Source organism: Pelophylax lessonae (genome assembly GCF_965119305.1).
Source record: "Pelophylax lessonae genome assembly, chromosome: 1".
NCBI lineage: Eukaryota > Metazoa > Chordata > Amphibia > Anura > Ranidae > Pelophylax > Pelophylax lessonae.
In genome coordinates, this window is record NC_138768.1 from 546,883,137 (window position 1) to 546,904,920 (window position 21,784).

Consider the following 21,784-nt stretch of genomic DNA (forward strand, 5'->3'; position numbering starts at 1 on the left):
GAATGCACCTGCACCAGCCCCGCTCGTCACTTCCGGTGTGGGCGCGTCATCCCTCCACAGCTTCTGGGCATGATGGCCCAGGCTGCGGCTGCAGAGGGAGGAAGTGGAAGAAAGGTGAGTATATTTTCTTCAATAACAAGGTAAGTAAACAAAAAAAAATCGTAATTATCAACTTGTAACTGAGGAGAACCCTGTAATTTCAGAACTTGAAGTTTTGTTTCGCAGCCCTGACATTAGAGGAAGTAGGCCTTATACTTTGCTTCATGGAAGTTCAAAATTTTTCAGCATCCAACACACTTCTGGAAGAGTCAGATGCCTGGATTTCTGGTGTTCTGTATGTTCCATTCACCCACCCCTACGTCACCAGGTCACCAGGTACCCAACACACCCAAAAATGTCAGATGCAGAAGATTCTTCTGCGCTAAAACTCTACAACACAGCACTATGATCAGTGGTGCAGGCATCATTCACAACATATAACTTAACAGTACTCTTTAAATGATGGCAGTACTCTTTAAATGATTTTCAATAGTGACAGAATTGCTTTAAAAGAAGGCTGTCCTAAAAAAAAAAATACTGTTGATTGTATGTAGGCTGCTGTTGCTCCTTCTGAAATTGCCCATAATATGACTTCTAAGGTCAAGTTATTATTATTATGTTTAAATGTTTTATTCATTAATGAAATAATACAAAACGTAAAAGTACATGTCAAGTTCCAGTGAATGTACAAATATGCAAGGTAAAAGTGATATAATGCAAGACTTCACGGTGGTTGTAATAACAATAATGGTCACTCATTATCATTATTATTATAATTAATATTATTATTATTATTATTATTACAAGGGGTCTTTAAAAAGTTTCCGCAATTTTTATATATGTAGTTAAAAAAAAGTGGGTAACCTTTTTGAAGAACCCTCGCATTATTTTCAGGATGTATTTAGTGCCAACAGTTTGCGCAGAATTTTACAATATAAAGGGAGACAGTACAGCAACAATACAATTCAATACAAGAGGGTTAGGATGGCCCTGCTCCTGAGAGTTTAAAATCTAACGAAGAAGGGTAAGTGGAACGAGAAGAACTGATGGGAGAACTAAAAGATACTGGTGTTAGTTGAAGGCGGGTTAGGCTCTCCGGAAGAGAGGAGTTTTTAGGGATCATCTAAAAGTGGACAGAGTAGAAGATAGCCGAAGAGATTGGGGTAGAGAGTTCCAGAGGGTGGGAGAGACTCTGGAGAAGTCCTGGAGGTGAGCATGGGAGGAGACAAGAGAGCTTGAGAGCAGGAGGTCTTGGGAGGAGCAGAGAAGATAGTTTGAGTGATATATCGAGACAAGATTAGTGATATAGCTTGGGACATAGTTGTAAATGGCTTTGTGTTTTGTTATTTTTTACATTTTGATAATTTTTTGAATATTGAAAAACAAGCGCTATGCTATGTACAGTGTTATGCACAGAATAGGTTAAGAGGTTCAAATCAACATTCATCAATAATTTATTCACCACTCCTTCATCTTATGTGTGGTTATTCGTATTCAATGCCAGTGTTTGTCGTTTATTTCAGGTTTTCAGTGAAAATAGGACACGCTATGGGTGCATATGCCAGTAACTTTCACAAGAGCGGAGGCAAAGTTCTCTTAGAGGAAATTGATCCTTCCCACCCCAGTTGGATTACTGCACATGCTGAAACCTGCAAAAGTGAGTAGTATATTTATATATATTCTATTTTTTTATTTATTTTTTATTTTTTTTGTAAACTGGACAATTTATATGGGTGATTAGTATTGCCGTAATAAAAAAATTTAAAAGATGTATACATGCATACCTTGTGTAAATACAATCTGGCCACTGTACAAATAAATAAATAATAACCTCTTGAGGAGCAGTTGCCATAAAAAATATTTTAATAATTGGACTCTTTACAATATGACCAGTCAGATTAGTCACTTTGCATCACAGAATAATTCTGGAAATGAAGATGAAGATCTTGTGGGCGACCGTGACTTAATTCGAAGTATTAAAGCGTTTGTTACCCCAAAACCTCATAGGACGATATGTGCCTGCTGTACCATGTACTTGTTTAAGAAAGTATTCTGTTCTCTTTGTATTGCTTCCTTTATGTGAAATCACTGGTGTCCTCTGCTTTCCTATTAAAAACTGGCCACACTAAGCAGGAGAGCACACTTTGTTCAGTTCTGTAGCTGTGCTGGGAACTCAGTTTGCTCTCCTCCAATAATCAGACTTGTCCTGACACACCCCTGCTGCACAGCCATTCACTGGGAAGCTCAGTGTACTGCTGCTTCTCCTCCCCCCAGCTCTTAGATACATTATTATGCATACATGTGCAAAAAGGAGGATCCCTCAGGGACTTTAAGGCAACTCAAAAACAAGATTAAGTAAAGTTTAAAAGGCAAATACAAATGTATTTGTATACAGTAATAAAACGGAAATTAGTCCAAAACAAATAGCAATATAACAAACAATAATACAAAACATTTATAGAGTACCCTGAACTTTAATATACAACCCGCAATAGCTGCCAGCATTTACTAAACTAGCTAGGGGGAAAACAAAGCGCGTGCAGCTCTTCTGGAGTGGATACCAGAGGAAATGTGATCACGTATAAAAAAAAAAAAAAAAATAGTAATAAAATGTATTTATATGTATTTTTATATCTATACACAAATGTTTTGCCTTTCATTTCTATTTTGAACCGAATGGGTTGTTTTACAAGGTGATCATTAACAATTACTTTAGTTAGAGATTTAACCGGTTGCCGACCGCCGCACGACTATATACTGCGGCGGTCAGCCCCGGCCAGGCAGAGTGACGTATCGGTACGTCACTCGCCTGTCACTGACTTGCGAGCCTATCGCGGGCGGGCGCGCGCCCGCCGAGGCGCGCGCCCGCCGCGGCTCGTTCACAGGCAAGTCAGTGCGTGTGACCGGCGGACTCGATGTCCGCCAGTCACACTGCGATCGCTCCTGTGAAGGGAGAAAGACAGAGCAGCTTGTGTAAACAAGCTGCCTGTCAGTTCTCCCTGTGTAAAAGTGAAGATCTGACCGTTCTACTATGTAGAACGGTTGATCTTTGCTTTTACACCAATAGGAATGTCCCTGCACAGTAGAAAGCACGCCCCTAGGACACACTTAACCCCTCCCTGTCCAATAAAGTTAACCCCTTCCCTGCCAGTGTCATTTTTGCAGTAACAGTGCATATGTATAGCACTGATTACTGCAGTAATGTCACTGGTACCCCCAAAAGTGTCAAAAATGTCAGTCAAGGGTCCGATCTGTCCGCCGCAATGTCGCAGTACCGAAAAAAAAATCGCAGATCGCCGCCATTATGCGTTAAAAAAAAAAACACCAAAAATGACAAAAATCTTTCCCTTTGTTAGTAAACGCGATAACTTTTGCGCAAACCAATCAAAATACGCTTTTTGCGATTTTTTTTACCAAACATAGGTAGCATAAAACAAATTGGCCGAAAAATGTTAAAAAATTTTGATTTTTACTTTTTTTTTGGGGGAATTTCATATAAAAAAATGTGAAAAATATTGTTATTTTTGCAAAATTTACGCTCTTTTTTTGTTTATAGCGCGTGATCAAAAAATTGCACAGGTGATCAAATACCACCAAAAGAAAGCTCTGTTTGTGGGAAAACTTAAGTGGTTTAAGTGGTTAATATGATATTCTAACATAAAGACAAGCCTCTAAACTAAGGGTGGCCAGACACCATGTGTCTTATTTTCACAGCCTTTTGACTTTGTCACTTTGAAAAGTGTTGGGAGGACAGGTAGAATGTCCAATTGCTATTCATTTAAATGAGAGAGATGTCTGCCTATAAGAAGCTTAAAGCTGAAGTCTGAGCATTAAAAAAATGTCATCAAAATGTATTCTGTAAAACCCACAATAATTTAAATCTATTTTCAGTGCGCACAATGTCTTTGCAAATCAAGATACCACATAATCAATGTGCTGAGCATAACATATGGAGAGAGTAGTGCTGAGGGAGGGACCCAGCAGGCTCACAAATCATAGACTACCTGCATAAAACTACAGGGGGGGGGGGGGGGCAAGTACAAGACCAGTCACCCTGAACAAGCAGAGAGAGAGTGAAACAGCAGCAGTGACTGGTCTTCATTACGGGAAACTCCTGTAAAGAAACAACAATTTACACTGAATTACTGCGCAAATATGAAAGAAGTACACACAGCACATCAAGTACGGAGTTCAGCTTTAAATTACACCGGTCCCATGTATAAAAGTGTTCTTATTAATATCTGTTATTATTTTCTCACATCTACTGCTCAGAATAAATGTAAACCATGGCACTTACCTTATTTCAATTTATCTTCCTTCATCCTAACCTTTTTTTAAAAAAAAATGAGTTAAAGTGATAACCTTTATTGGCTTACTTAAAGAGGAACTACAGTCTGCTCACAAAATCTGCTTCCCTCCAACCACTTTGCATATTATTTTATATATACTGTAATTCTGTACTTGCCAAATATGCTGGAGAAATCTGCCTCCACTAAGTCTGGCTGCAGCCATTTTAACTGTGGGCAGCTGAAACTGCTTCCTGTTCACTTCCTGGATTTACACAGACACACACAGCCATACAGACACACACACATATATACAGTACCTCACAAAAGTGAGTACACCCCTCACATTTTTGTAAATATTTTATTATATCTTTTCATGTGACAACACTGAAGAAATGACACTTTGCTGCAACTTAAAGTGGACATTGTCACTTGGGGTGTACTCACTTTATTTCGCAGTGTTTTAGACATTAATGGCTGTGTGTTGAGTTATTTTGAGGGGACATTAAATGTACACTGTTATACAAGATGTACACTAACTACTTTACATTGTAGCAAAGTGTAATTTCTTGCTATGGGGGGCAATGGTCAAGGGGGAGGAGCCAGGACCCAAAAAGAAGAGGATCGGGCTGCTTTGCACTAAACCAAAGCACAGAGCAGGTAAGTATGACATGTTTGTTATTTTAAAAAAAAAAAAACATTTAACCTCCCTGGCGGTATTCCCCAGTGTGGCTCAGGGTGGAATTTCACTGCCATTAGTGGTAACGCCAGGGAGAAATCCCTGGATCCTGGAAGAGGTTACTTACCTTGTCCCTATGATCCCGCGATGTATTCTGGCAGTGTACGGCGGCCGGATCTTCCCCCTGATGCTGTGTGCCCCGGCTTCTGTTCCCTGCGAGCGTTGCGTCACAGGGGGGGTGGAACCGGCGGCAAATTCAAAAAGTAAAACACACAAACACCCTGATATATTTTAATCCTATTGGATTACATTACTATATAAAATAAGTTAACCTTAGTTTGCCCCCCAGTGCCCTTGCCTGCAGTTTTACTGTACTTTATATATATATATTATATATACCGGTTCAAAAGTAGTCTTATACGCCAGAAAATACAGTATGTATATATATATAAATGTGTATACTGTATATATATATATATATATATATATATATATATATATATATATATACAGTATATATAACTTATTTATAGTTATTTATTATATTATAATTTATGATTTTGTGTTTCAAACTTTATCATATCCGAGATGTTATAAAGAAGAACGCACAGTAAAAAAAAAAATCATATGTAAATAGTTGGTTTGGGCTGCTCATTCTTAATAATTACATGTAAAATAATGGTACCGCTTTCAGCTCCTAAAATCTGAAATAATCATACCGCCAGGGAGGTTAATATCACTTTAGACATGACAATGTAATTTATTTTCTTTTACAACATAATAAATCTTAGTTTTCCAGTGTAGATGGAAAATATACATACAGTGTGACATATAACTTGGTATAATAACAGAGGTTCCACCAGCAGTTTACACAACACGTATCATAGTACATATAAAAATCAGCAAAATTCTCAATCTTAGATTACAATGGTATATATCTATATAATATATATGGGGTCTAATAGTAATTGGCAAAGACAAAATATAGCTATAATGTAAAGATATATTTCTTCCTCCAGGGCATGCATGTGTAGAAACCCTGTGTAGTAATTTTAGGGGTAAATAAAAGTGCTGTTCATTTGTCACTTGTAATGGTACATGTTGCATTAGTATGTGATGCTCCCCAGGGCAGTGCCCATCCCCCGCTATTTTTTGACATCCTCTTGCCTTTTAGCTCAGAAAATGGGCATTTTTTTTTTTGGAGATTTAACTACCATTTATTTCAATGGGGTTTGGGTTCAGCATCCAAACATCTTTGAAGTTTGCCAAACCCTGTTCCATTCAAACCCAGGACAGTTCAGCTTATCTCAAGCAAACCGGAAGGTGCTAGGAACAGGGAGAATATGGAATTGTAAAAGAGTCAAGAGACCAAACTTTGAACTGGTGTCTTGAATTGAACTGTGTGACCAAAGACTAGCCAGTACATGGGATAACATGGAGCTGCCTGGGCAGGGAGGCCCCTTAATGTTACATAATTACTTTGATCATAATATCAGTGATTGTTTAGGATATATTTTTGATATTTGTGTAAAGGGAAGTAATAAAAGAGCAATGTAATAGGTATGTGCATATTGTGCACAAGAGGATTTAAAGATCATGTAAAGACAACACTGAGGTGGTCTATCCAAGGTTATTTCGAAGCGTCAGGAGAATGGTGTAGGACAAAATCCCAAATTAAACTTTAGTAGCAGTAATGTAAACAACTCTTTGCAAACAAAATGTAGCACATTAGGAATACATTGTGATGCTGTTCTGTGACCTGATACCTTTCTTGATCTATTAATGGATACATTGGGTCCACAGAGAGACAGACATAACTCCGTCCAAGCCATGACAATAAAGGCCACAAGATGAAGACCCGTGACTCCCACTGACATTCCCCACATATCTAGGGAAAGGATAGTCTGCCTAACAATGCAACCTCCTAAAGTGTTAAATCAAGACCTCTGTTTAATACATAGTCTGCTTAGGAAAATGTTTACAATTGTATATAAACTCCACGACTTTCTTCATGTAGCAGTCATACTCAGTGCAATCAAAGTGAATACAGCACTGTTAGAATTCAGTAAAGCCATGAAAGATGCAATAGGCTAGATGTTCATGCTGCAAGCTCCAAATGGTACAGTAATTGCCACGCTTACAGGCAATTATACTTACTTTGGGATGGCCCAATTGCGAACATTTACAGAGTACAAGAAAATTGCAAGGCATTTTAAGGAAGCAGAACAATCATGTCATAGACTTCCTTAAGGGTTGAGTTGCAATTACAGTGCAAAAGCATATTGCAGCATGCACAGTAGATATACTTATCTATTGTTCTTGAAAAAGAGGAAACCCTAACAAGAGATATTGTCATGCCTAGATTCATGAGAAGGTGGTAGTAAATAACCTCACAGTATGTAAAAAAGGTAGTACAGTGGAAGATTATAGTCCTAATAACTGGGTTATTGAATCCAAGCAGACCAGTAGATAATCATGTTTGTATCTCTATGATAGCTATATTCCAGGCTGCGAGAGTGAGGGAACATCAATAACAGCCCACAAGATTCAAAGTACCTAGTAGTGATATAGCATGTGTGGGCCACCCGCGATCAAGAGTCACAGTCAACATACAACACAATTCCAAAAAAAATGGGACACTGTACAAATTGTGAGTAAAAAAGGAATGGACTAATTTACAAATCTCATAAACGTATATTTTATTCACAATATAATATAGATAACATTACAAATGTTGAAAGTGAGACATTTTGAAATGTCATGCCAAATATTGGCTCATTTTGGATTTTATGAGAGCTACACATTCCAAAAAAGTTGGGACAGGTAGCAATAAGGGGCCGTAAAAGTTAAATGTACATATAAGGAACAGCTGGAGGACCAATTTGCAACCTATTAGGTCAATTGGCAACATGATTGGGTATAAAAATAGCATCTCAGAGTGGCAGTGTCTCCCAGAAGTCAAGATGGGCAGAGGATCACCAATTCCCCCAATGCTGCGGCGAAAAATAGTGGAGCAATATCAGAAAGGAGTTTCTCAGAGAAAAATTGCAAACAGTTTAAAGTTATCATCATCTACAGTGCATAATATCATCCAAAGATTCAGAGAATCTGGAACAATCTCTGTGCGTAAGGGTCAAGGCCGGAAAAACATACTGGATGCCCGCAATCTTCGGGCCCTTAGCCGGCACTGGATCACATACAGGAATGCTACTGTAATGGAAATCACAACATGGGCTCAGGAATACTTCCAGCAAACATTGCCGGTGAACACAATCCACCTTGCCATTCGCCGTTGCCGGCTAAAACTCTATAGGCCAAAAAAGAAGCCATATCTGAACATGATCCGGAAGCGCAGGCATTTTCTCTGGGTCAAGGCTCATTTAAAATGGACTGTGGCAAATTGGAAAACTGTTCTGTGGTCCGACGAATCAAAATTTGAAGATCTTTTTGGAAAACTGGGACGCCATGTCATCTGGACTAAAGAGGACAAGGACAACCCAAGTTTTTATCAGCGCTCAGTTCAGAAGCCTGCATCACTGATGATATAGGGTTGCATGAGTGTGTGTGGCATGGGCAGCTTACACATCTGGAAAGGCACCATCAATGCTGAAAGGTATATCCAAGTTCTAGAACAACATATGCTCCCATCCAGACGTCGTCTCTTTCAGGGAAAGCCTTGCATTTTCCAACATGACGATGCCAGACCACATACTGCATCAATTACAACATCATGGCTGCGTAGAAGAAGGATCCGGGTACTGAAATAGTCAGCCTGCAGTCCAGATCTTTCAGCCATAGAAAACATTTGGTGCATCATAAAGAGGAAGATGCGACAAAGAAGACCTAAGTCAGTTGAGCAACTAGAAGCCTACATTAGACAGGAATGGGACAACATTCCTATTTCTAAGCTTGGGCAACTTGTCTCCTCAGTCCCCAGACGTTTGCAGACTATTATAAAAAGAAGAGGGGATGCCACACAGTGGTAAACATGGCCTTGTCCCAACTTTTTTGAGATGTGTTGATGCCATGAAATTTAAAATCAACTTATTTTTCCCTTAAAATTATTCATTTTCTCAGTTTAACCATTTTATACATCATCTATGTTGTATTCTGAATAAAATATTGAAATTTGAAACTTCCAAATAATTGCATTCTGTTTTTATTCACAATTTGCACATTGTCCCAACTTTTTTTGAATCTGGCTTGTAGAAACTGTAATTGATTAGACAGAATAACGGAATGAACAGCTGCATAGGTTACTCTACATAATTGGGCTTTTGTCTACTCGGTTCTTTTAGTCAGATTTAGATGGCTCAGGGTGATAGGAAGAGAATAAGGTAATCCAAGGATTTGGATTTTAGGGTTACTAAAAATGTCAAGTATAGTAGTGTGTATTGATGAAATAGCTGGCCCTAGATTTGGTGGTAAAGTAACAATGAGGGTAAAGAAAAGGGCAGACTCATATGTCATTAGCTGAAAAATACTCTTAAGCAGAGTAGTCATGAAGCCCTATGTAAAGTAGAGAAGATGGTGGACTAAAAGAGATTATGAATATCCATTCTACTACAAAAGGGTCGCAAACTTTCCTCCCCAGCCAGGTTTGGAGCCACTTTGGATTATGCTGTTGGTGTTTTTGAGACCATGGCTATCAAATGATGCCTTTGGGGCCAATGGTATAGCAGAAGATTGTTGTGTGAGTATTCAAGGTGAATATTGCTCCAAAACGAGGCATAGTTGTCCGGGTGGTGCAGAATGGAGTTAAGATTGTCCATTTACTCCTGCTGTGTCCAAATTAACATAGCTTTAAAAACTGCATTGCAAAACCCTACAGCTTTTATTACAAAAATATCTGGCTCTCATCCATGTTCAGGCACTTTAAGTTTTAGGGTGTCAGTTCTTTCCCCCTCTCCAAAATATACTCCTGCATTGTCATGATTTACACATGCTTCCTGATAAGGAACTTGTTACTAGTTACTGTTTTAAACACATTATGCAGGTATGGTTCACTGTTGCAATCAGTAAGAAACACACAATGAGGAATCCCCTGCAGCCCTTGCTGGAATGTATACATGTAGACTGGAAGCGGTTGCAAAAGGCGCTGGAGAGGCTCAGTAGCACCAAAAGGCAACAAAGCATTAAAGGTAAAGACAAGTACTTTTTTGAAGGAAATTGCCCCCTTTCAATGCAGAATGACTAGCGTGCCCCCTTTCAATGTAGAATGACCAGCGTGCCCCCTTTCAATGAAGAATGACCAGCGTGCCCCCTTTCAATGCAGAATGACCAGCGTGCCTCCTTTCAATGTAGAATGACCAGCGTGCCCCCTTTCAATGCAGAATGACCAGCGTGCCGTGTCCCCATCAATGCAGAGAGATCATCGTGCCCCCTTTCAATGCAGAGAGACCAGGGTGCCCCCTTTCAATGCAGAATGACCATTGGAAAACGAAATGTCATTCAGTTAGGGTTTACCTTAAAGTGGAACTAGACCCTCCTATCCTTTTCAGCTAGGGAAGCTGCCATCTTAGGCTCTGTTTGATCTTCAACTGCCATGGTGCTGCCCATGTGATCAGTTACAACACCATTTGATGGCTTGACAGTTTTGGTTGACATTACAAACAAATGTGACAGTTTGAAATCCTGGCATGCCAGGAATTTAACTGTTTCTTTAAACTGTTAAATCGATGGGTTTAGTTCCACTATGCAGTGGAACTTTAGCCATAACAACTTGATAAAAAATAATGTTCTCTAGCAAGGAACATACATTTCACAATAATAAATATGCTACCAAAATGAGTGTGTGCTGTACATTGCCTCCAGCATGGTTCATGTTTCTTCTTGCTGGAGGCTGCCATTTTACTGACGCTCAGAACCACTGAACAGTAGTAAATCCTAAAGCAGGAATAAACCCATTGATTTAACAGTTTCAAAAGGTTACATCCCTGGAATGAAAGGATTGTTTAACTATCACATTTTCTTCTTTCCTTAATCAAACTGTCAAACCATTAAATGGCTGGTGTTATAACGGATCACATGTGCAGCACCATGGCAGTTGCAGATCAAACAGAAGCAGCTCCCTTGGCTGTAAAGAATAAGAGGGTTTAATTCTGCTTTAAGGCTTTAAGCAGATTGGCCTCTACAAACTCAACAGTGCCTAAATATGCCTAAAAATGGAGAGCAGCTGAGCATGTGCAGAGCAGGTGTATTACTGGGTTTTAAACAGTATAGGCAACTATTTGTAATGTTTTGCATTGCTATACCTGCAAAAGGAGACCAGCCTGATGTGATCTAGCAGGACTTCATTTTCTGACCAAAGTTCCACAAGCATTTTTCATAAGCTCAATAAAGCTAGAAAAAAATGCTGGATGAAAAATGTTGATAATAGCATTTTTGTGCCAGCTTCTAGTAGCATTTTAGTAGCATTTAGGAGCATTAGAATTTTATTAGCATGTTGGCTATACATGAAGAAAATAATAAAAATAATAATAAAAAAAAAAGCTGTTAGTAGCATTTAGAAACAGTTAGGAGCATTTTAGGAGCCATTAGGTGCATTCAGCTGTTTTTTTTCTGCTGAAAAAATGCTCCAAAAGCTCTACAAACATTTTTTTTTCTGCTCCTAGACGCTGAAGATTAAAAAAATTTAAAGTAGTGTGCAAAGTAGTGTGCATGGACACAGAGGAAACACTATTTAGCTTCTAGGAGCAGAAAAAATGCTAAAAACAGCTTCTAGGAGCTAAAAAAAACAATGTGTGCTGCTTCACCACTCGGCTGCTACATTTGCGTTACAGTAAACCCCTGTTATCTCACGGTTCAGTTTTCGCGGTCCCCGTATTTTGCGTTTTAAGACCTATTACTATTGTTTTATTAAATAAATCATTGTTAATTCAATATTTTTGTGTTTTCCATTGCTCTTGCTCTGTCTCTCAGTATCTTCTATGTGTTTAATCACTTAAGCCCCGGAAGATTTAACCCCCTTCCTGACCAGGGCCTATTTTGCGATTCGGCACTGCGTGACTTTAACGGACAATTGCGCGGTCGTGCGACACTGTAACCAAATGAAATTGACGTCCTTTTTTTCCCACAAACAGAGATTTCTTTTGGAGGTATTTGATCACCTGTGCGATTTTTTGATCATGCGCTATAAACAAAGAAAGTGCGACAATTTTGCAAAAATAACAATATTTTTCACATTTTTTTATATGAAATTCTCAAAAAAAATGTAAAAATCAAAATGTTTTAACATTTTAGGCCAATTTGTTTTCTGCTTCATATGTTTGGTAAAAAAAATCGCAATAAGCGTATTTTGATTGGTTTGCGCAAAAGTTATTGCGTTTACTAACTAAGGGAAATATTTTTGTCATTTTAATTTTTTTTTTTAACGAGTAATGGCGGCGATCTGCGATTTTTTTGCGGGACTGCGACATTGCGGCGGACAGATCGGACCCTTGACTGACATTTTTGACACTTTTGGGAGTACCAGTGACATTACTACAGTAATCAGTGCTAAAAATATGCACTGTTACTGTAAAAATGACACTGGCAGGGAAGGGGTTAACTTTATTGGAGAAGGAGTGGTTAAGTGTGTCCCTAGGGGCGTGTGAAGGGATGTGGCTGTTTGTGTAACAACAGAGAAATACGATCCTACATAGCAGGACCGTATGATCTCTGTTCTTACACAGGGGAGAATGACAGGCGGCTTTGTTTACATTAGTCGCCTGCCTTTCTCTCTCTCCACCCGACTATCGCGAGTGACCGGCGGACATCGGGTCCGCCGGTCACACTCGCGGGGGGGTCCGCGAACGAGCGGGGGCGGGAGCGCTCGCCTCCTAGAGCCTCACAGGCTAGTGATGTACCCCTACATCACTTTGCCTGTGAGGGGCTGACTGCCGCCGTATATAGTCGTGCGGCAGTCGGCAAGAGGTTAAATGTGTTTCTCTTGCTTTAAAAGTGGATTTAAAGACCTTAAAATGCTTTTAAAAGTACTGTAAGTTATAAAAACATGCCTAGGATGTATTTAAATAGGGTATTTCTATTTTGCATATTTTCACTTATTGCGAGTGGATCTGGAACGTAACCCCCGCGATGGAGGGGGGTTTACTGTATACCTTTGCCCAGAAATGTTTGTAAGGGCTTCTTTCACACGGCCGCTCCGTGTGAAAGCTCCGCTGCAGGATTTTTATTTTTTTTTTTTCACGGAGCGGATGACATTTGTGTCATCCGCTCCGTATGTCCGCATATCATCCCATCCGTTTACGGATGATATGTGGACATAATGTAAGTCTATGGGCATTGCGGATGTCAGCGGATGACACCGCTGACATCCGATTTTCCTTCCTTTCCGTTTTTTGAACGGATGAAAAAATAGGGTTCTGTTCCGTTCCAAAAAACGGAACAGAACTGAAAGGAAGAAAATCGGATGTCAGCGGATGGTATTCCGCTGACATCCGCAATGCCATAGACTTACATTATGTCCGCAAATCATCCGCAAAAAAATAGGATGATTTGCGGACACACGGAGCGGCCGTGTGAAAGAGCCCTAAATCCTTTCTTTGTTAAAAAGTAACATACTCTGCGCACATTGTACATAGGAACATATGGAGCAACGTGTAATAATGTTCAGGCTGCTCTTTTCTGTTGGCATGGCCCTCTGTCCTTTCTGATAAATAACCTTGTGCATTATTTGACAGAAATGTACATTCTTCCAAATAGAGCTATAGCATCAAACATTGCTCTAGCTGATTCCCTGCGATAAATAATGATTTGACAGTGAATGAGGATGCACTTAGGAAAGAAGGTTTTTCAGCCTCACATTTATCACTTTGAGAGAGGAATGACTAATCAAATGCTTAATTACCAAGTAACAAGGGGACATTAAAAAAGTGATAAATGTGAACATTTTCCCGAGAAACCTGTTCCTCTCTGTTTAACTGTCCAATAACACGAGCTTAAAAAAGGAAAAATTGCAATTGTATTCATGTGCTAAGTTGTAAACTAGTGCTTTTATAGACAAAATCCTTCTCTTTCTGGTGATGCACTTCACTGATATCAAATTAGACGTCTCTCTAAACCAATAAACTGTGAAGGGGAATGAAGGTCCTGTATAGCTCTGGAACATCAGTTACAAAGTGGGGAAAAGTCAACACTTTATCAAGCACCTTTAATGTCCAGAATCATTAGCTGCAGCTACAAAAGAATGAAGTACCTTTAAATCAATGTGCGCACACACACACACACATACATACACAGAAAAGGGAAAAGTGCTGCAATAGGCTTTTCCTGCAAAGTGTGCAGTTTTTGGGAAAAATGCTTACTCAGACAGATTCAGTGAACATGACCAGTTTCTAAAAAAAAAAAAAAAATGTAGAATCACTGAATATAAGAAAAGTTGTTAGAAGTTTGAAACAAAACGCGATTGTTTTAGATACAATCTATCCGCTAGTGAATTAATTGTTTCATGAAAAATGTGGCCAAATGTATGATAGGGAGCTCTAAAAACAAATTTTAGTATCCTGCTTTTAAAGTATTTTAATATATATTACCAGGATTTATAATTAGTACTAGATATTTTGTAATGTATTAACCACTTGCCGACCGCCGCAAGTAAATATACTGCGGCGGTCAGCCCCGGCCAGGCAAAGTGACGTACCGGTACGTCACTAGCCTGTCACCGGCTTGTGAGCCAATAGCGGGCGAGCGCGCACCCGCTGAGGCGCACGCCTGCCGCGGCTCGTTCACTGAGGAGTCAGTGCGTGTGACCGGCAGACCCAATGTCCACCGGTCACTCGGCGATCGTCGGTAGAGGGGGAGAAAGGCAGGCGGCTAATGTAAACAAGCCGCCTGTCATTCTCCCCTGTGTAAAAATGGAGATCAGACGGTTCTACTATGTAGAACCGTTGATCTCTGTTTTTACAATAGTAGACCTGTCCCATCACAGTTAGAAACACTCCCCTAGGACACACTTAACCCCTCTCTCTCCAATACAGTTAACCCCCTCCCTGCCAGTGTAATTTTTAAAGTAGCAGTGCATATGTATAGCACTGATTACTGCAGTAATGTCACTGGTAACCCCAAAAGTGTCAAAAATGTCAGTCAAGGGTCCGATCTGTCCGCCGCAATGTCGAAAAAATGACAAAAATCTTTCCCTTTGTTAGTAAACGCGATAACTTTTGCTTAAACCAATCAAAATACGCTTTTTGCGATTTTTTTTACCAAACATATGTAGCATGAAACAAATTGGCAAAATTTTGATTTTTACATTTTTTTGGGGGAATTTCATATAAAAAAATGTGAAAAATATTGTTATATTTGCAAAATTTACGCTCTTTTTTTGTTAATAGCGCATGATCAAAAAATCGCACAGGTGATCAAATACCACCAAAAGAAAGCTCTGTTTGTGGGGAAAAAAGGACATCAAATTCGTTTAGGTACAGCGTCGCACGACCACGCAATTGTCCGTTAAAGACACGCAGTAAAAAAATCGCAAAAAAAACCCTGGTCAGGAAGGGGGTAAAATCTTCCGGGACTTAAGTGGTTAACCACCTCAGCTCTGTATGATTTTACCCCCTGCATGACCAGGCCATTTTTTTGCTCTTTAGCACTGCACTATTTTAACTGGTAGTTGCGTGGTCATGCAGCACTGTGCTCAAATGCAATTGATATTGTTTTTTTTCGCACAAATAGAGCTTTCTTTTGGTAGTATTTGATCACCATAAAAAAAAAGTAATAAAGATAAAGAAAAAAATAAATGAAAATGTTGAAAAAAATATATATTTTTTTTACTTTCTGCTATAAAATACAGTATATTTTAAATATAGAGTATCTCACAAAATGTACTAGAGAAGGGCTGTCTAAGGCAACTTAGTAATAATACCTTACATATTGAATCCAGTTATTGACTTACTAATATTAGTTCATGTACAGTATCTCACAAAAGTGAGTACACCCCTCACATTTTTGTAAATATTTTATTATATCTTTTCATGTGACAACACTGAAGAAATTACACTTTGCTACAATGTAAAGTAGTGAGTGTACAGCTTGTATAACAGTGTAAATCTGCTGTCCCCTCAAAATAACTCAACACACAGCAATTAATGTCTAAACCGCTGGCAACAAAAGTTAGTACACCCCCTAGGTCAAAATGTCCAAATTGGTCCCAAAGTGTCAATATTTTGTGTGGCCACCATTATTTTCCAGCACTGCATTAACCCTCCTGGGCATGAAGTTCACCAAAGCTTCACAGGTTGCCACTGGAATCCTCTTCCACTCCTCAATGACGAGCTCTTGGTGGAACCTGTCCTGGTAAACCACTGCATGGTCTTGGCCACCATGCTACATCCTAGTTTTAGGTTCTTGGCAAACTTCTTATAGCCTAGGCCATCTTTACAAAGAGCAACAATTCTTTTTTCAGATCCTCAGAGAGTTTTTTTCCATTAGGTACCATGTTGAACTTCCAGTAACCAGTATGAGAGAGTGAGAGCGATAACACCAAATTTAACACACCTGCTCCCCATTTACACCTGAGACCTTGAAACACTATTGAGTCACATGACAACGGGGAGGGAAAATGGCTAATTGGGCCCAATTTGGACATTTTCAGTTAGGGGTGTACACACTTTTGTTGTCAGCAGTTTAGACATTAATGGATGTGTGTTGAGTTATTTTGAGGGGGCAGCAAATTTACACTGTTATACAAGCTGTACACAAAGATATAATAAAATATTTACAAAAATGTGAGGGGTGTACTCACTTTTGGGAAATACTGTATATATATTATTTTATTTTAAAAAATTATAAAATCTAGTTTCTTCAAACATTTTGGCCAAAATGTATTCTGCTACATGTCTTTGGCAAAAAAAAGTCCCAAAAAGTGTATATTGATTGGTTTGCGTGAAAATTATAGCGTCTACAAATGATGGTATATATATATACTAAATTTTTTTTTTTTTTACACTACTAATGGCAGTGATCAGAAACTTATAATCAGGACTGCGATAGTGCGGCAGGCAATCTGACAACAACTGACACTGAGTGGGAACCGGCTAACTGCCACTGAGATCACCAGTGACACAGTGATCAGTGATAATACTATACATTGTCAATGTACTAATGACCATGGCTTGGAAGGGGTTGTTAGCTCAGGTAATCAAGGGGTTAAATGTGTGTCTAACAAGTATTAATGTGAATAATGTGTGCTGCTTTTTACTAAATATATCTTTGTTTCTTATCCCTGCTTAGCAGGATAAGAAACAGAGAGATGGTTCCCTGAGTACAGAGCCTTGTGTTGATCATAAACACAGGATTCTGGGCTGTGATTGGACACATAAATCATTGGCCAATACATTGCAGACAGTGGGTGCTGAAGTAGTTTAAGACTAAGTTCACCTTTAGGTAAAAAAATTATAAATGCACTTATTTTTGCAAGAAAACATTTTTTGATTTATAATTTTTTTTACACAGCAGCCTGCAAAGTATTGCACCCCTCAATCAAAGTCAGATTCCTGTACATTCTCCCTCTACGGGCTATCTGGTGGATCTTCTGTGACAGCAGCTGTAGGGGAAAAGAACCCCCTGCCAGCATTCACAGGGGTGTAAGGTGCTCTGGAGGTGAGGGGAACATACGTTGGAACATGTTATAAGTTACTTCCAAAATACGGGTGTAACGTGTTCAAAGGGTAAACTTATCTTTTAAACCGATGGATCACTCAACCCACTTAACCAATTCCATACCGGGCTATAGTAAAATTACGCTGGCAGGAAGGGCTCTCGCCGCTATTGTGCGCCCCCGGGGACACGCAGTGCGGCGATCAGGGATGAGGCTCGTCCCTCGGACTGAAATTGGCTGTTTACCACACGATCGGCTGTGTCTAATCACAGCCGAGCACATGAGCGGCTCCAGCGCGAGACGCTCGTTCTCTCTGCAATGCGCGGCAATAGGGGATGAGGCTCGTCCCTCGGACAGAGCCCATCCCCGATCTAGGTAAAGAGCTAATGAAATTGGCTTTTTACCACGTGACCAGCTGTCAATCACAGCCGGTCACAGAATGTCAACAGAGAACACGGTAACTAGCTGTCACCGTGTTCTCCTCCTCACACACTGCTCCTGTTTGAGGAGGAGATTGCGGTAACAGCTAGTTACCGATCATAGTGCACCACAAAACACACTGATTGCCCCCCCCCAATAAAGAGGACCTGTCACTAGCCCATCAAAGTACCTGTCACCAGCCCATCAGAGTACCCGAGTACCTGTCACCAGCCCATCAGGTACTCTGATGACAGGTACTCGGGTACTCTGATGGGCTGGTTACAGGTACTCAGGTACTCTGATGGGCTGGTGATAGGTACTTGGGTACTCTGATGACATGTACTCGGGTACTCTGATGACAGGTACTCGAGTACTCTGATGACAGGTACTCGGGCACTTTGAGTACCTGTCATCGGAGTACCCGAGTACCTGTCATCGGAGTACCCGAGTACCTCTCCCCAGCTTATCAGGTACTCTGATGACAGGTACTCTGGTACTCTGATGGGCTTGTGACATGTACTCAGGTACACTGATGGGCTGGTGACAGGTATTCGGGTACTCTGATGACAGGTACTTGGGTACTCTGATGGGCTGGTGACAGGTACTCGGGTACTCTGATGGGCTGGTGACAGGTACTCGGGTACTCTGATGACAGGTACTTGGGTACTTTGAGTACCTGTCATCGGAGTACCCGAGTACCTGTCGTCGGAGTACCCGAGTACCTGTCTCTAGCCCAGAGTGTCCGAGTACCTATCTGCACCCCATCAGATTACCCGAGTACCTGTCTGCAGCCCATCAGAGTACCTGAGTACCTATCTGCAGCCCATGCCTCCTAGATTATGTGTTGGGGTGTTTTCTTTCCAAAATGGGGTCATTTTGTGGGGGTTTCCATTGTCCTGGGGTTCCAGGGCCTTCAAAAGTGTGATAGGTTGTAATGAAATTATATGTGTAATTTATGCTCCTAGAACACCTGACGGTGCTCCTTGGGCCTCTGTATGTGGCTATGCTGTGACAAAGTCCCACATATGTGGTATCGCCATACTCAGGAGGAGTAGCAGAATGTATTTTGGGGTGTAATTTTTGCTATGTACATGCTATGTGTTAGAAATATCTTATAAATTGACAACTTTGTGTAAAAAAAAAAAATGCGTTTTTATTTTCTTTCCACATTTTCCAAAAACTTGTGGGAAAAAAATGACATGTTCAAAAGACTCATTATGCCTCATAGAATATAAATTGGGGTGTTTGCTTTCCAAAATTGGGTCATTTTGTGGGTTATTCCATTGTCCTGGTGCTCCAGGGCCTTCAAAAGTGTGATAGGTCGTTAGGAAATTATATGTGTAATTTATGCTCCTAGAACACCTGACGGTGCTCCTTGAATGTTGGGCCTCTGTATGTGGCCAGGCTGTATGAAAAGTCTCACACATGTGGTATTGACATACTCAGGAGGAGTAGTAGAATGTATTTTGGGGTGTAATTGCAAGTATGCATGTACTGTGTGTGAGAAATAACTTGTAATTATGACAATTTTGTGTAAAAAAAAAAAACAAATAAATAAATTATTTCTTAATTTTCCCAAGAATTGTGGGAAAAAATTACAACCTCAAAAACCTCACCATGCCTCTTACTAAATACCCTGGAATGTCTACTTTCCAAAAAGGGGTCATTTGGGGGGTATTTGTACTGTCCTGACATTTCAGGGCCTCAAGAAATGAGATAGGCCGTCGGTACATCAGGTGTGATCAATTTTCAATGATTGGCACCATAGCTTGTAGACTCTATAACTTTCACACAGACTAAATAATAACCACTAATTTGGGTTATTTTTACCAAAGATATGTAGAAGTATACATTTTGGCCCAAATTTATGAAAAAAAATACTTATTTGCAAAATTTTATAATAGAAACTAAAACAAAATGTGTTTTTTTCAAAATTTTCGCTCTTTTTTCACTTATATTGCAAAAAATAAAAAAACCCAGTGGTGATTAAATACTACAAAAAAAAAGCTATATTTGTGTGAAAAAAATGATAAAAAAATTGATTAGGTACAGCATTGTAATTATCATTCAAAGTGTGAGAGCTCTGAAAGCCGAAAATTGGTCTGGGCAGGAAGGGGGTGTAACTGATCTGTATCTGTGTGGTTAAAATCTATTGGTTTGTTTAAGCGGAAGTGAATAAGAAAGTTTTATTTTTTTCTTCATTTTAGATAGCATAGGGGTGGGTTTTAACCCAGTCAGGTTTTTTTGCCATCTGCGTTCCATTGGGGATATTTTCCTTCACTTCCTGTCCCATAATTAAACAGGAAGTCAGAGAGAAATCCCTGGGTCATCAGGGTCACCAGAACTGGTGTTCCATTGGAAAATTTTATTTTATTTTCCTGCTCTTGTGAACACTTAAAATTGGAGGGTTTTTTTTTTTTTTTCACTTTTGTGGATAATGGTAACCAGGACGAATAGAGAGGGCAAATCTCCCTAACTGGGGCACAGACAGCAATAAAAACCTGACAATGGTTCTACTTCCTCTCCATCTAAAATAAAAAAATAATTAGAAAAAGTTTTGCCTTCAGTTACACTGTAAAGACTGCATTTTAATATACATATTTCCTACCTCCCAGATCTTAAATCGTTTCTCTACACTGTTTTAGTTTTGTAATGTATACATTAGCCAAAAAATACAAATTGTGAGCCAGTATAGGATATATATATATTGCAAAATTAGATGCAATATACTTGTAGACAACATCTTTTTTCTTAACCTTAAAATTTAGTAAACGTTTTTCCAGCATATTGGCTGTTGGCTGTTACTGTCACTACATGAAGGAAACACACAGGCAGTGACTCTAAAAGGGAAATCAGTAGATCTCAGAAGGCAAGATTATATTACAAACACATCTTTGCTTTCCCTGACTACCCTTCATCCCTCCAAAAAGTCTTGGGTTAACCTAAATGTCAAGCACTAGCCCAGGAAGCCAGATATTTCTATTGTACTTCGTGCTTTCTTCAACCAGCTTTTCAATTACCGTTTTTCACTTATCGCTTAGATGCCATCTTCTGATTTATGCAGCCTCCAAAAGCTTTCCAAACTACAGGCATTATACATTCCTTTACATATAGTTTCTTCACTCTACATCTGATGTATAAAAAATATGGCAGGCTTCATTTGTATATTTTGCTCTAAATAATTAGCAAATAATTTTGTAACATTATCTACAGTACCTTGAAAAAGTATTTATACTCCTTGAAATTTTCCACATTTTGTCATGTTACAACCAAAAACGTAAATGTATTTTATTAGGATTTTATGTGATAGACCAACACAACGTGGCACATCATTGTGAAGTGGAAGGAAAATGACAAATGATTTTCCAATTTTTTTACAAATAAATATCTGAAAAGTGTGGCATGCATTTGTATTCAATTATTTAAATAGTGAAATGACATATATGGCAATATGTATATAAATGCACCCGTGCTTCAACACCTATGAGAGGATGTGAAAATAAATTTCTGATTATAAAACAATGTAAAAAGTGAAAGTGCAAAAAAAAACTATACATAAAAAAGTAGTGAACACCATCCAACAAATAAATGATGAATCCAAGTCCCAAAAATAAATAATATAAATGTAAAGTACTTAGAAAAACAAAAATGAAAAAAGACACGTGCAAATGCAATGTTCAATGGTAATAAATAACCAGCAAAAATATCTATTTTATGGAAATCGTTGGCTGAAGAGGTTCATTCCATTGCAGGTAAATCTCA

The 21,784-nt window shown here is 39.2% G+C and overlaps 1 protein-coding gene across 2 annotated transcripts in view; it reads left to right on the forward strand.

Annotated features, from left to right (window-relative positions):
- Positions 1-1,568: 1,568 nt before the first annotated feature.
- The window catches only part of LOC309554979 (uncharacterized protein), a 227,616-nt gene continuing 207,400 nt past the window's right edge, over positions 1,569-21,784 (forward strand). For both annotated transcript variants that reach the window (XM_082256770.1, XM_082256771.1), the window contains exon 1: positions 1,569-1,696. In XM_082256770.1, coding sequence (XP_082112896.1) covers positions 1,588-1,696 — 109 coding nt within the window. In that variant the 5' untranslated portion in view covers positions 1,569-1,587. The remainder of the gene's footprint in view (positions 1,697-21,784) is intronic.